This window comes from Sprattus sprattus (assembly GCF_963457725.1).
Source record: "Sprattus sprattus genome assembly, chromosome: 1".
NCBI classification, from domain to species: Eukaryota; Metazoa; Chordata; class Actinopteri; order Clupeiformes; family Clupeidae; genus Sprattus; species Sprattus sprattus.
This window is the reverse complement of record NC_137920.1, coordinates 38,648,972-38,664,490: the sequence shown is the minus strand read 5'-3', so window position 1 is coordinate 38,664,490 and position 15,519 is coordinate 38,648,972. Positions and strand designations below refer to the sequence as shown.

The 15,519-nt window shown below is 43.0% G+C and overlaps 1 protein-coding gene across 1 annotated transcript; it reads left to right on the top strand.

Annotated features, from left to right (window-relative positions):
• Window positions 1–663: 663 nt before the first annotated feature.
• LOC308372707 (neuronal pentraxin-1-like) lies at window positions 664–3,886 on the top strand (the record flags this gene model as incomplete). The annotated part of the gene is made up of 5 exons (XM_080847992.1): window positions 664–1,077; window positions 1,507–1,714; window positions 2,499–2,743; window positions 2,964–3,143; window positions 3,665–3,886. 5 exons carry the CDS (start codon window positions 664–666, stop codon window positions 3,884–3,886), a joined length of 1,269 nt encoding a protein of 422 aa, XP_080704118.1.
• Between the last annotated feature and the right edge of the window lie 11,633 nt (window positions 3,887–15,519).

Sequence of the window (15,519 nt, the reverse complement as noted above, 5' to 3'; positions counted from 1 at the left end):
TGACCACGCATGCTGCTTGAGCCATGATCATGGGTGTGGTTAGATTTAAGGTAGATACGCTTTATTGGCTTTACAGTTGACATCTTTCATTTTCTACGGCACACCGCTAGAATGAAGGAATATTATCTGAACAAAATAATGAAATCAATGGAGATTTTTTTTGTAATGTTTAAGCACAACCTGGTCGAAATAATATTTAGGCCTATGCATATATGGCATCTAGAAGTAAGATTGAGCTTAATGTGTCAGTTGTGTTGTGTATATATTTGAGGAGTTTATGTCTAGATTAGTAATATAATTAATATTTTTCAACATTAAATCAGGGTAGGCTATTAACAACCCGGACTGCATTGCTCTCCTCAGGCAGCAATGGCACGCTATTACATAAACGATTTGTTGATACGGCGCACTTCCGCTATCTACGGATTTATCGTGCACTACCTTAAGAAGGAGGACGTGCACGATTAAACAGCGAGAACATACTTCCCCCCCTAGAATGATGCAGCGCGCTACTCTCGCTGAGCCCTATAAAGGCGGGTACGCGCAGAGTACAGCACCAGTTTCAGTGGACAGCTCCGTGCAGCAGCTCCTATGCGCATTTCTCTGACCGAAAAGAAAAGTCAGAAAAAGGGGATCGAATACGATCTTAAGATTTTATTCACAATGGAGGGGATCTCTTGGAGGTTGTTTTTACTTTCTTTGGTACTTTTGGAGGGGTCTACGCAAGATTTCGGACAAACGCAGTTCATCTGCACGTCGGTGCCCAAGGATATGGACTTGTGTGCGGCCACTATGCAGAACAGTGGCCCCGCAGAGGATCTGAAGACCACTGTTATGCAGTTGAGAGAAACCGTACTTCAGCAAAAAGAGCTAATCATGAACCAAAAAGAGACGATCAGGGAACTAACGTCCAAGTTGACTCGGTGTGAGAGTCAGAGTGTCCCGGAGCCTGGAGTAGGGGGCAGGAGAAAAGAACCGGGCAACACTATGGGGGATGTATCACGGGGTCCGTCCGATACACTGGCCCAACTGGGGCAGACGTTACAAACCCTGAAACAGAGACTGGAGAACTTGGAGGTAGGTGTTTAAGTTACTTTGTACGTAACATTGAAATACGGAGGTATTGTGTCACTTTCGGCTGCACCGAGTGATTAGATCTACTGTCACAACACATGCAGCATGACAATATTGGCCATATATTGAACGCCACTTATATTCAGACTACTGCGGCAATCATGAAAAGCTATTCTAGCACTACAAAGTAACGCCTTTTTTCAGTCCGGTAAAACCAGACAAATCTAAGCGAACGGATGGCCTCGTGGTTGGCAATTTCAGTGATTTAATGCAAATGGTTTTAAACAATCCAAGACAGTAAGCCCTAAAGGTGGTAATCTGGCGTTACCCTCGGAGCAACCTTGCACGTGTTTATTGTGTTTATTTACTGAGGGTTACAACCTTTCCTTAATTTGTATCATCCTCTCACCACGTCTTTTCTGTATCCCGCAGCAATACAGCAGAGTCAACAGCACAGCGCAGACAAATAGTCTGAAAGACCTACTCCAGAACAAAATAGACGACATGGAAAAACAGGTGCTGCTCCGGGTCAACACGCTGGAAGAGACCAAAACTGGGCCGAGGAATGACACGGACCAGCGAAACAAAGTGGAGTCAACTCTGACCAAAATCCACGACAGAATCACAGGTCTGGAAAAGGGTGAGTGCTGCGGAACGGCGGAGTTTCGTTTTCAAAGCCAGGGAATATCAGAGCAAATCACAAAGCATATCCCAGTAGGCTATAAGTCGGTATACTGTCGGTATGGCTATTGGGAGTTATATCTGCCTAATACGGTATGGGCTGTTTGTGTAACCCAACTCAAAATCTACGGGAAAGCTAAAACAAATCTAAATTGATGGTTAAAGAATCATTGTGTTACGCAAAATATGTTTAAAGTTGCAGGCATGTTTGCCCCATCGCGCTGTCGCAGCGGACCCTCAGCGGGTGGGGAGGGGGAGCTGCATTGCTTTGCATATTTCTCCTCACATTAACTCTCTCACGTATCTGATATACATACCCAACGTCACAGGCAAAGCCTTAACAATCGTGGTGGGCCAACGACCTGTATCTCAGTCTCAGGATGTGTTGCATCGTATTTTAATATTGAGTGCACTGAGCGGACGAGGAAAGTTTGTGCGTGGATCAGCTCTGTCAGATGTACTAAGATATCACGACCCGTTTGCTCATTAAAGACAAGCATGGTGTTTTTTTAGGAATGCAGTGAGCATAGGTGAAAGGAGGATAAGCGCGCTCTCGCCTGTCCGCACCTGACAAAACTACATTCTTTAATATGTAGCTGTGAGAATGACTGAAGATGTGGTAGTGATTTAAAGACCACGGCACTGGAATAACGTAGACATTCATGGTGGGAAAGAAACTACGGGCACATCAAACTTATAATAAGCAATCTGACAGTCTTGTACGTCTTCACCTCTGATTTCAGGTCCAAAAGGCAACAGACCATTGGACAAGTTTCAGCTGACTTTCCTTCTGCGAACCAACTACATGTATGCGAAGGTCAAAAAGAGCCTACCGGAGATGTATGCCTTTACCCTCTGCATGTGGATTAAATCTAGTGCGTCGCCAGGCGTTGGCACGCCATTCTCCTATGCGGTCCCGGGGCAGGCCAACGAACTGGTGTTGATGGAGTGGGGGAACAACCCTATGGAGATTCTCATCAATGACAAGGTAATCACTGCGCGGTTTCAATACTAGCGTGGCCTGTTCCTTGAAAGGAGCACCCAATTGCAACAGTGTATACTTAGACAAGGCTGCATTCAACTTTGAAGGAGTCCTCTTCTGAAAAGTGGACCACTGTTAAAGGCACACTAATGTATACGTGTGCACTTTATCAGAAGGACTGTTCCATTTACTATCCAGTAACTGTGTAACACCTTTTATATGACAGGTGGCAAAACTACCTTTCCAAATCAACGATGACAAGTGGCATCACATCTGCGTCACATGGACCACGAGAGACGGGGTGTGGGAAGCCTTTCAGGATGGGGTTCAGCGTGGCAACGGCGAAAACCTGGCCCCTTACCACCCTATTAAACCCCATGGAGTGCTTGTGCTCGGACAGGAGCAGGTGAGAGACGGCAATTAAAAATCTTTGCGATGGTATCTTACATTGCTCCAGGGATACGGTCTTTCCTGCCGGATCTGATTACATAAAAGGCTACTAAAATGTCAATGTTTTTCAAGCCTAATGTGAAACGTTATTTCTGAACGCTGATATCTGATAACGGATAACCAAGGGCAAGGAATTATCTTCATGTTCACAACGCGCGCTTTTCTCCCTGCGTAATTAGATCATTTAGACCTTGAAGCGCCTGTCAGATAACTTGGCAGTCTAATTAAGGATTTTAAGCAAAGCAAACTTGACCAAGCTCAATGGCCATTACATACTCTACAAGTTCTTGCATAGATACAGAAGCATGATACACACTATCGTACTATTTGCAACATGTAGGTGTTAAGTATAGCATATGAAACATCACACCTATAGTGTTATGTTGAAGGCTGATTAAGCATGATTTTTTAATGAGTAGACGGAAAAACTAGACTTTGTCTAACTGAATCTCATTGCGTGTTTTTTGAACCACATAGGACACACTGGGAGGAGGTTTCGATGCAACTCAAGCATTTGTTGGCGAGCTGGCCAATTTTAACGTGTGGGACCGTAAGCTGACAACGGGGGAAATTTACATGCTGGCCACCTGCAACAACAGAGCGCAGGTTGGCAACGTCTTTGCGTGGGCAGAGACCAGCATCGAAGTATTCGGTGGAGCGAAGAAATGGCCATTTGAGCCTTGTCGTCAGCTCAACTGAACAGCACTACGGCAAAAAGAAAAATCCAGTCCCGAGATACTTGTTTCTGAGCTTCTCATCTTTCTTGTCTTCATTTGACGTTGAAAAAAAAAGAACAAAAGTAAACATTGATTTAAAAGGTGAGCGAAAAGCTGGGATTTCTATACATAATTAAATATTTATGTGCAAAACAAGCAAACGTTTTTGGTCTTGAAAAAAAAAATATTTTCCTGTCATATGTCTTGGAAATCTCCGTGAGACAGTGTTGGTATTGATTACTTTTTGATTCGGAGTTCGTTTTAATTTTTTGCAAGCGCACTCAAGCTTTGGTTTCGCTTATTTTTCTCTTGGACCGGCAGCTGGGCATCTGAAGCCTTACTGTACGTTGGACAATATCTCAACACAGAGTGGAAAACATCGCCTTCTTCTTGATACAGAAATCAAAACCGACAGTCCAACCGACAGTATTTGAGAAAGATGGCAAGAGTTCATTACTGCACTTAATGGCACCCCCAACCTCTCCGGAATTTGCACTGTGACTGACTTGCGTGGTAGACAGGGATGAAGGACGATGCAATGACGGATTGCACCTACTTTACTTGTTCTCGTTGTTTGCTTCAACGTGTTTCTGTAAGAATGTCTAAAAATTGCCAACATGCTACAAGCCTGGGTGCCTTGGGCTGGTACAAATATTCAGCACATTTCGTTATCATTTGCATATTCTAAGTATGATTTACTTTCTTTGAGAGAGAAATTGTCGTAACTCTATTCAATGTACTTACTGGCGATTTTGTTAAAGGACATGGCGTGTATCGGCAAGTGTTTGTACACTGTATTAGGAATGTTCTCTGTATAGTAACAGCATGACTGACAAAATGCTGCAACAGCATCGTCGACAAATGCTTTTACTATCCTTCCAGGTCGGGTCTTTTTTACTGTATTGTTATATGCTCCAAGCATGGCACCACTGAAAGATAAAAAGATCTAATTTTTGTAATAAAATTGTGATACATAATATATTTTATTCCTGGACTCATTGAGAACTCACCAGGACCTACATATAAAAAAGAGTGTGTGTTGGTATGTGAGTGAGTAGGTGTGGCAGAGGATGTGAAAACAGAAAAAGGGACAGAGAGAAAGAGAAAGAGAGAAAGAGAGAGAGAGAGAAAATATAGCTGTTCATTTTGGAGACCTCCATATTGCAGACAGTTGCCTTGCAACACTACTATGAAGGTCAAAGGGCATTGCTGTGGAAACGTTTGTTACATCCTTTGCACAGGTGTGATTGGGAGATGCCACTGTGTTTTTGTGTCAGGGAGGTGTTGGCCTCCTCTTCACTGGCTGCGGAGTTACGAGCACTGGCAGCTCTTTTGTTGTGCGTGTGAGTGACGGAGCTCTCCGTGCTGCATTGCCACTGCTGCTGCTGCTGCTACTGTTGAGGATGATGACACCGCAGAGGCAACCTGAGAAAACGCCTTGTCATATCCCTCTCTCATCATCAGACCAACCAATAAAATGAGCACCAAGTCAAATGACCATTGATGTAATGATGAAGACTATTTGTCACCACTTTTCAAACATCATGCAAAAAGTTAGCTCGTGTGATCCATGTTGCAGTGTTATGGTGCAACACGCTACCTGACTAATGATGTTTACAGCCTCTCTCGGACTGTTTAAAGCAACTACCTTTTTGCCTTTTTGGGCATGTGGCTGTTTTTCTTCTGGGCATGCTACATTGAGCGGCAGCTCTGTGGCACTTGTGGCACTCTTTAGTGTGGGTTTAGACCTCCATCATCTTACCTAGGGCACAGTCAAGCTGACTGTGGAAGTGGAAATCACTGTTGCAAGCGAGAGACTTTAGAAATGACAACTGTGACCTCGTCAGTCTATAGTACATCTTCAGTGCCCAAGGGTTATGCCAAAGGCCGAAGCCCATAAAGGTAGACCTCAAGGGCACATGATGGAACTGACTGACTAATGCACTGGTCCTCTGTTCTCTCTCTCTCTCTCTCTCTCTCTCTCTCTCTTTCTCTCTCTCTTTCTCTCTCTCGAGCTACAGAGCAAGAGGATCTGTGCCACTATCATTCAGGTCAGCTGAATGTACAGCCAATAGATGTATGGTTGTAACGTGTGTCTTATTGTCCTGCTGTTTAGCTCTACACATTGCCTCAGCTGTCAGCCAATGACAGCACTGGGAAGGCTGAAGTTGGGGGGGCGTGGCATGTCTACGCCACTTCATGGCTCCACCCACAAACGAACGTCACTGTGACTGTTACATCCCAGCCACAGACAGGCATTCTGTTGTAATCACCTGCTTGCCTACTATGCCAGCTAATTCCTTGCTATGGCAGCTAATTCCTTACTATGCCAGCTAATTCCTTGATAGCATCATGCAGCTTAAGCAGAACAGTGTGCTGGAGTGGAGCGTTTGCCATCCTGACTCATAAGGCCTTGCTCAACACCACAGTGACCATCATTCACACCGCAATGATCTGCATTGCATGGCGACACAATGAAATACCACAGTGGATCTACAGTGCCTATGATGTGTAAGACAGAGCACTTCAAATCTGAGCGTGACAAATGGTCTTCATTATTACATCAATGGTCATTTGACTGCCAGGGAAGTTCAAAAACACCATAACTACATTATGTCATAGACATGCAATATTTTCAGAAGGAACAATGTCACTCACTGTCATCATTATGTAAGGCTTGTAGTTTTTTTTTTCTTGTACCTTCATTGGAATGACAAGCTATCTCAAAGCTGTCACAGACTCAAGGTCACTGCAGTGCCTTACTTTCAATTGTCAGGACGGAGAGCTGCCACTCTGCAGGCTGATGCCATCTCTTCAAGGAGGGGGTTGGCGGCCATGAATGAGAGAGTCACAGACTGAAGTAAACAAAAAAATTAAACCCGCTCCGACAAGAGAGTTTCAGGCCATGCTGTAACACGGAAGAAGACGCGCCCAAAACCTTTCATGCATCATGGGGTTTTGAAGTCTTCTCAGGTTGCGTCATCAGAGCTTTTCTAACCTGTGGTATCTATTTCAACTAAAGCTATAATTAGAACATACTTTTGAACTGAGTGTTGAGGAGACTGTTAAGATAAACTACACAAAAGAACAGTGCTTAGTCTTGAGATCTGAGTGATCAAAACCACAAAGAATAATTAGAAAATGTAGGCACAATGCAGTCCAACAGGCTCTATACAACAATGGAGGCCAGAGGGACAGTGTTTATCATATGCATAGGAAACATATGGAACGTCATTAAATTTAACGGCACATAACTACAGACACACACACACACCAACCAAGATAGATAAACACAAATATACATACATACGCACACGCACGCACGCACACACGCACGCACGCACACACACACACACACACACACACACACACACACACACACACACACGCACACACACACAATGCCGTTATACCTAGAAGTAAGGCAATAAGGAATGTTCCAAATATTTTCTGTCGACAAAAATGAACAATTCATCACAGTGCAGTAGGAAACCCACGAATGTGGCCTGGCTCCACCCACCTATTGGACCACTCTTAGCAGCCAGTGGGGGTGGCTCAGTGCGATGACGCTGAGGTGAAGCATTTGTGGTTCCAACAATGGCGGCAGTGCTCGAGCTAGACAAAGTGATACAAGCAGACGTAACAACGCAAGCAAACACTGAAGAGCTGAAGCCGGAGCAAGAATGTGTCAATGTATTCATCGAGGGAAAAGACATTGTGTATTTACTTGCACTGACCAGACCCTATCTAAGTGCAGTCTCTGTAGTCCACAAAGCATGTTCCTGTGAATGTGCCCCAAATCCCAAATATAAAAGCAACCAACAGACAATAACCAAAATGATAACTACTATCCACAGAGGGCTGTTATGTTTAGTATAGGATTCTGAAAGTTATTTTCTGAATTACAAAAGATACTTACATATTTTTGATTGCAAACATCTATGCTTTGTACATTTCCAAAGACAAAATAAGTTATTTGTATGCATTAAAAAATTATTCATAAAAAACTTTAATACATGACTTGCGAGTATTCAAACACTTGTGCTTTTGAGTTCCAGATGTAGCAAATTATTTACAAATTTTATTTTTAACTTTTTATATTTGACCATAACTGATCAGGATTTGTTATTATCTATGTGTGATTGAAGTAGAAATTGGCTTCTGGATAAATAATTAAAAAGATCACTCTGTCTAAGGGTATTTAGCCAGTTTGTGTAATACTTGAGACAATGAAGACTAAAGAGACAAAGTGATTCAAATGCTAAGTCGAGGAAAGGACTCAAGAAGAGAAAATCCATGCTCTTGCACGTCCAATTGAACACCATTGGATCCATAACAAGAACTTGGAGGTGGCATCACACCACTCAGACACCCCCTCAGGAAGCATCTGAGGAGGACATTAACTGGTGAGGAGGCCGCCAGATCCAGCCATAAAACCTCCATGCAAAAGTGGTAAAAAAATAAGTTATTGTTTATAAAAAAAGATCCAGATCGTGTTTGGAAGTTGTTTAGGATGTGGGAAAAGGTCAAGGCCAAAACAGAGCTTTTTTGGTCAATCCTCAAAGTGCAACATGTGGCTTACAGTTTTTACGATCGGATACACACAATTTTGACTGCTTGTTTTTTTTTTTTCAATCGGCCTCACACAATAAGCACAACCACACACCCAATGAGCAAAACACCTCAGATCCATTGCAAAATGAAACACTCTAGTAAAATCTATACACTAATTTAACAAAACCATATTTTGTTATCATATGAAACACACATTGCATATGACTGAATTCTGTTTGTACCACTTACACACTGATGTTATAAACCTAAAACACTTTTAGCAATTCTAAAAAAGACCAGAAAAAAATGAAAATACAACTGTAAATGTCAGACTGTCAATGCCTCAAAAATATCCTCCCTACAGTGAAAAATGGCTGGGGTGGCATCATGCTGTGAGGATGTCGCAAGAGAACCTGTTGCAGTCTGTCATAAGATGAAGGCTTGGGACAGGGTTAACCTACGAGCAGGAGCACAAGACAGAAGGCTAAAGCAACACTGGAGTAGCTCAAACAGTACAGTGAATGTTCTAGAAGGGCTCAGTAATAGCACTGATCAAATGTCCACTGAGACGCTAGTCCAGGAGCGACATTCCCACTAACCCAGACGATCAATACAAATCCTACTAGGAAGAATGAGGAAAAATACTGCAGAACAATGTGAAAAGCTGGCAGTTACTCACTTCAAAAGACTGTAACAGCACTAAAGCGGTTCTCTACCAAGCACTAATGTATTGGGGTTGAATACTTACGCAAGCAAAATATTTTGGTTTTTAATTGATTTAATTTCCATTTTAGTAGACAAGTAACTTATTTTACCTTTAGAAATGTGTTAGAGCATAAGTTTACACAAGAGGATAATGTGTGTAAGTTTTTTCTGTGAAGTAGAAAATGGTGATGACTTTCAGGGGGGTTGTTAACGATACACATACACATACATGTACACATACACGTACACGCACCCGCACACGCACACGCACACGTACATGCACACGTACACGTACACGTACACGTACACGTACACGTACACGTACACGCACACACACGTATACCACGTATACCACACAATACATATATAGGGCAAAAGGACAACCCGCATGAATAATGGGTTACAATTATTATTATTACAATTACAATTATTCACAGCTAGGCCCAAAAGACAGCCATGACATCTCAGCTGCTTTGCCTGTCAAAGGGAGAGAGGAGGAAACTCTCTCTCTTTCTCTTTCTCTCTCTCTTTCTTTCTGTCTCTCTCTCTCTCTCTCAGAGTACAGTCCCAGAGGCTGCGAGAGCTGCGCTCATGGGTTATAATGAGCAGCATGCTGTTGGCTCCCTGGCTAGATGCATGTTGGATAATGAGTTAGCGTGGCAGCTGCTAGCCGCAAAACAGGTAACACTACTGTAGCCACTTGAATGAGGTCATCGCTGCAAAGCAAGATGGAGGTACGGTTGCATCACTGCGTCTAAACAAGAGGGATACAGTGGGAACGCTACAACACAAGAGGGATATAGTGGGAATGTTGCAACTCACACATAAATACCGTTAGGGAGAGAGAACATTACCATAGTGACCCTAACCCCTACTATCAGTGTTAGTGACTCAAGCTATCAATCACTCCAGAGTTGGTCTGATAAAGTACACGCCATTGCTGACACTAGCCTAAAGTGTGGTACTCAGTGATGACACACTGTAGCAAGGGTGCAGTTCCATGGATTTCTTCTACACAGAGAGAAAAACACAGATATGCCATCACTGAGGCCTATTCAGAAAGCCAAATCCTTAGGGTAGCTGTCCTTGGTGCTGAAATAGAAATGCCTTCCTAATGGCGGGTAGATCCTAGTGAATTTCCCCATGTGTGTGCAACCAGGCCAGAGGGAAGTAATGGTGTAGAATGCAGAGAAGATTCCGGTCCAAATGGCGTAGCGGAAGAGGTTAGCAGAGTTTTACATTTCCTTTGGGAACAAGGAACAGGAAGCAGGTCTAGAAAATTCTTATCCTAAACTTCAGGTCCGAAATGTTACTTACCGACTACTGGTAAACATTACTGTGATTCTCTTCTGACCGGTCAGATGGGCTCGAAGGGAAGAAAAAGAGGCAAATACCACCGAGGGGTTGGGATGTAATAGCTGTGAAAAGAACATGGAGGTGTGGAAGGGTTGCTTAAGTGGTTGGCTGATATTTCCTGGCAGTCCATTCCCCTTTTGCTGGGTTGAATGGCTATGATGGCATTAACAGGAGTGCCATGCTAGTCCCCAGACCCCCTGTCTCTCCTGTGCCAGACGGGCCCCAGAGGGGGAGCAGCTGTGTGGGTCGTGCGCTCCTGCAGTGGCTCCCACTCCCCTCCTTTTCCCAGAATCCTCCTCATCTGTGGTGCATCATTGATGAGAGCCCCTGCAGCACTCTCCCGCCAGCTCTCTCCCATGAAAGATGCATGAGAGGCCGTGATGAACAGGAAGTTCCAGTAGTGGAGACAGGAAGAGGGGCCCGGGATGGGAGACGAGGGAGGAATTATGGAAGCGTGAGGAGAGTGGGGTGGGGAAGTGGGCTGGGAAAGCACAGGTGATCCTGGAAATGATCCAACGCTGCTTGGGATAGGAGGAGGAGGAAGAGAAGAAAGAGAGAGAGAGAGAGAAAAAGAGAGAGAGATAGCGAGACAGAGAGACAGCAAGAAGCAAACAGAAGCAGCCAAAGACTGTGGAGAGAAATCAGAGATGGAGACTGAATGTGTGGATGTATGTATGTCCATAATGGGGACCATATTCATATGTGTGTGTAGGTGTGATTTGAAGTATCAGAATGCATCCTTATGCGTCTGTCTCCCTTACCTTACGTTTATGTGTGTGTTTGTGAGTGTACATAACATGGATGTATGTATATAAACTGCACATATGTGAGTAAGCGTGTGACTACATGTGTCAGCACATTGATTGCCGTTTCAGAATATCTGTATAGCGAGTATATGTGAGTATATGACTTTAACAATTTAACAGTTGTAAATTATTTGAATTATGAGGTTTTGAGTGCAGTGTTTTAGTAGTGTAACTTTTTTATTACTTTATCAAAACAATGTTTCTTGTTACATTTGATTAATGCTTTATAGTTCTGTTTCTGAATGTTTTCAACTGAAACTTCCAAATTTGTACAGGTCCTGTTTTAACCAAGTCAATTCTCTCTCTATCTGTTAATTTGTCACGCCATAATAATGGGTCTTCACTAATCACTGTATCACTACCATTGATGTTACTCACATTGTTGACATCACTGCTGTCGTTATCAGCCAGCTGTGCTTGAGCTGTGTTCGTGACCATGGTAGTATCATGCGCGTCGTCAGTGCGGGTGGTACATGATGGCTCACCGTTTGTAGAAGCAAAGCAGGCAGAGCTAGTTGGTGCAACTACAAGCTGTTTGTCTGCTGCTGTTAGCATTCGCTAAACTTGGCTCAGCAGCACTTGAAACATTATCAGATGAACTTGAAACATTATCAGATATTTCTTCCACTTCCACGGACAAATTCCTTCATTGGAAATTGTGTGTTACCTTAGGTAATTTCTCCCTGAACTTCTCATCCTGCCCTTTCCTCTTTCTTTTCTCACTGCCACTTAGAAATCGTTTTACACTTAACTTTGCAACCACACACGTCACCACACGAAAAATTGTCCGTGAGAGAAAAGTCACGTGACCTGGAATAATTTGTTCCATGATGGAATTAGGATACATTTTAGGCTGATACTGAAAATAAAATAATCGTTTTTTCATGCTTATTATGAATTGTCATTCTTTTGCAATGACAAGTGATTTATTTTAATTAGAAAAAAAAAAAAAAAAAAGGAAATACGACGAGGCCCCCCTGGTGGCCGAGGCCCTGGGCAACTGCCCGGTTTGCCCATTGGGACGCACTGCCCCTGAGTGTGTGTCTGTGTGTGTATGAGAGAGAGTTAGCGAATGGGACTAAGTGTGTGCGAGTAACATGTTGTGACAGAGGGTGGGAGCATGCTGCGACAGCAGGTGGACTGGTGCCGATGGTTCCCCCCGGCTCTCCAGGGGGAAACAGTTACCTCATGTCTGACATCATGGAAATTAGGGCTCCGTCTGTCGGTGGGAACAGACACCACCGGGTAGAACCGCAGCCTTGGCTACAGCACGCGCCGAGCACACGAGAACCACTTCAGAGGCAGACAAGCGCGAGCGGAAGAAGGGGTTCACTCAGCGGCTGTGGGAGCCCTCAACTCAATGGTCTAAAGAGAAGGCCTCGGATGTCAGGAACATTCTCAGTGGAAGTCAATGACCACTACTGAAAAGTCAACAGTCTGCCAATTACCATCAACTGATATGGCCAATTAGTGCACATGTTGAATGGTCTAAACACTAATGGCTTCAACGCTAATGGTTTTCATGGGTGGTTTTTTAATGGTTATTTGTGTCAGTGCTCGGTTACATATCTAAGGCAGTTTCTGCATCCTTGGAAAGACATTGTGGGCTGTGCAGTTTCCTCACGTAACGATGAGGCCAACGCTCCAAGAGCAAACCTTGCAACAGTATCTCTACCCTTCCACGAGCGCTAACAGGCTAAGGATTCTTCCAAATATGCAACAGAATGATTAATGCTGCTGTTAGGCCTCTCCATTAGTCAATGTAATTTGATCAGTGAATCTCCCAGGCGCCGCCATCTTGAAAGGCATACCTCTGAAGTTGGTGCTTTAACTCTTTGGTGACTGCCCCAAAATTGACAATTTTTTGTGACTTTTTGTAAATCTTGGATATCTCTGCAAATATTGCACATAACACCATATATTAGGATTAATTTTAAAGGGCGATGGATGTAGAATCAATGTAGAATAGATTTAAAAAAAAAATTCTCTCAATTTAAATTATTAAACCATAATTTATGCTAATTTATGCGGCGATATTTCTGAAATAAAACACAAAATGTAGGTGTAATCTGCTGTGGTTGCCATCATGTTTAAATTACTGCAATTGTGCAAACGCTAAGTTTTAGTATATATTGTAAGGAATCTTCCTGCCAAGTTTGGAGTCAATTTGACAAAATCTTCATCTCCTTTCATGCATCTATAGGTCGCTGAAAAAAACGGAAAAACATAATCATTTGGAAAAAAACTAATTTTTTTCCTAAAAAAAATATTTTTTCTGTATCTTGTTGAAACACCAATGTATTTGCCTAAATAGATATAAAACATGTCACTATAGAACATTTGAACAACATGAACAACAGTTATTTGATCAGGTTACTTCAATAAACAAACATGGCATGGAAGGTCAAGAGTGACCTATTTGTGGTAGCCCATACTGTGCCAAACTTGAAAACTACAAAGCTATTACGAGAAATAACAACACAAATGCAAGTATAGAAATATATAATCATTTATTTTGGTTGATCAAGATACAAAACAAAAGAACTATGAGACAGAAGTGATAGCATTGTATAAAATAATTTGTATCGCGATCTAAATGCGGGACATATGGCACGAACGAATGCATGAATGACACGTCATTCCACGTGGACCCAAAACACTGGAAACACATCGGTTATTTTCAAGAAAACGTCTAATAACTTCCAATAACCCCTTCCAAATAATAATATAATGTTCAAACGTTTAGTGTTACTAAAAATTATGTATATATTGATGCCGCAAAAAAGCGGAAATTGTAATGTAAGGATAAACAGCGTGTCATTCAGGAGTCAACATAGACGCATCTCACCTCAATTCTTGATCAGATCACAATCATTCATTAACAGATTGTCAAGTTCTTACTCTTCTCCACTGCTCATCCTACCAGTTGAACTATCTGCATCGTTATCCTCTTCATTGTCCGTTTGTAAACAAAGCTGAACCGCTTGATCGAGCGTATACACTTTGCTTGAAAACGCCATATTTGAAATGAAGCGCCGTCAATTATTTTTTCCGGTAAAACGTCTCTAAACCAATGGTATTTGAGATTGGGTACTTAAATAAAATACATCCTTGTGATTGGACAACTGTAAACAACATTTTCAGTACCATGGGAACGAAGATTGAGTGAAATAGAACAAGAATGTAACCAGATACGTGACCAGTCATGAGTGACCGAAATTTGAATGGACCGTCACCAAAGAGTTAAGGCTGGCCTGTGAGGAACCCAAGCCTGTCTTTAAAACCTGGACCAACTGCGCAAATGTCCTGTGGTGCCTCATTCTTGACTGCGCCGTACAGAAATCCCATATCCTTTGAGTAATGATCACAGTCTATGGTGCTGAGCCGCTGACTGGAGCCTTGGGTAATCAGGCTGAGCGGCAGGGAGAGAGAAAGGGAGGGATATGCTGGAGTATGAAAACACTACAATGTCAGCTGGGGGAAAGAGGAATGAAATTGAAACTATCTATTGCATAAGATGACAACTAAAGTGTGTATGTGTATGTGTGTGTGCGTGTGTGTGTGTGTGTGTGTGTGTGTGTGTGTGTCTGTGTGTGAGAGAGACAGAATGTATGTGAGAGAGGTTATGGGAAGGAAGTGAAAATGTGTGTGAGATAGAGGTTATAACGAGGAGAGGGAAAAGGAAAATTCATGGTAGAAATAAAAAATATTTTAGATACAGCTCGGAGAGTCAGGGAAGGGGAGAGAGAGAGAGAGAGAGAGAGAGAGAGAGAGAGAGCACACAAGAGAGATAGCGAGGGAGAGTGAGAAAGTGAGAAAGAGAGAGAGAGAAAGAGAGGGAATGTGAGATAGAGAGAGCGTGAGAGAGAGAGAAAGAGAGAGAGAGAGCGTGACTGGCAGTGGAGCCACATATAAAAGTGTCAGCTACAGGCAAGCACATCCATATTCCGTCTCCATCTCCCCAAAAAGCCCCACGCTAACTGAGTGGCAGACAGGCAGCCTGTGCCACAGCTAACCCCTGCAGATGAATAAATGAAGGTGAGGATGGAGGGGAACATTTTTCATTTTCAGTAGAATGGTGGGGTATCGGAACAGCTACTTTTGCCCCCTGCTTCCTCCTTCTCTTTCTCTCTCTTCCCCCTTCTTTCTCGCTCTCTTTCTCCCTCTCTTCCTTCCAACTTTCTAACTCTCTTTC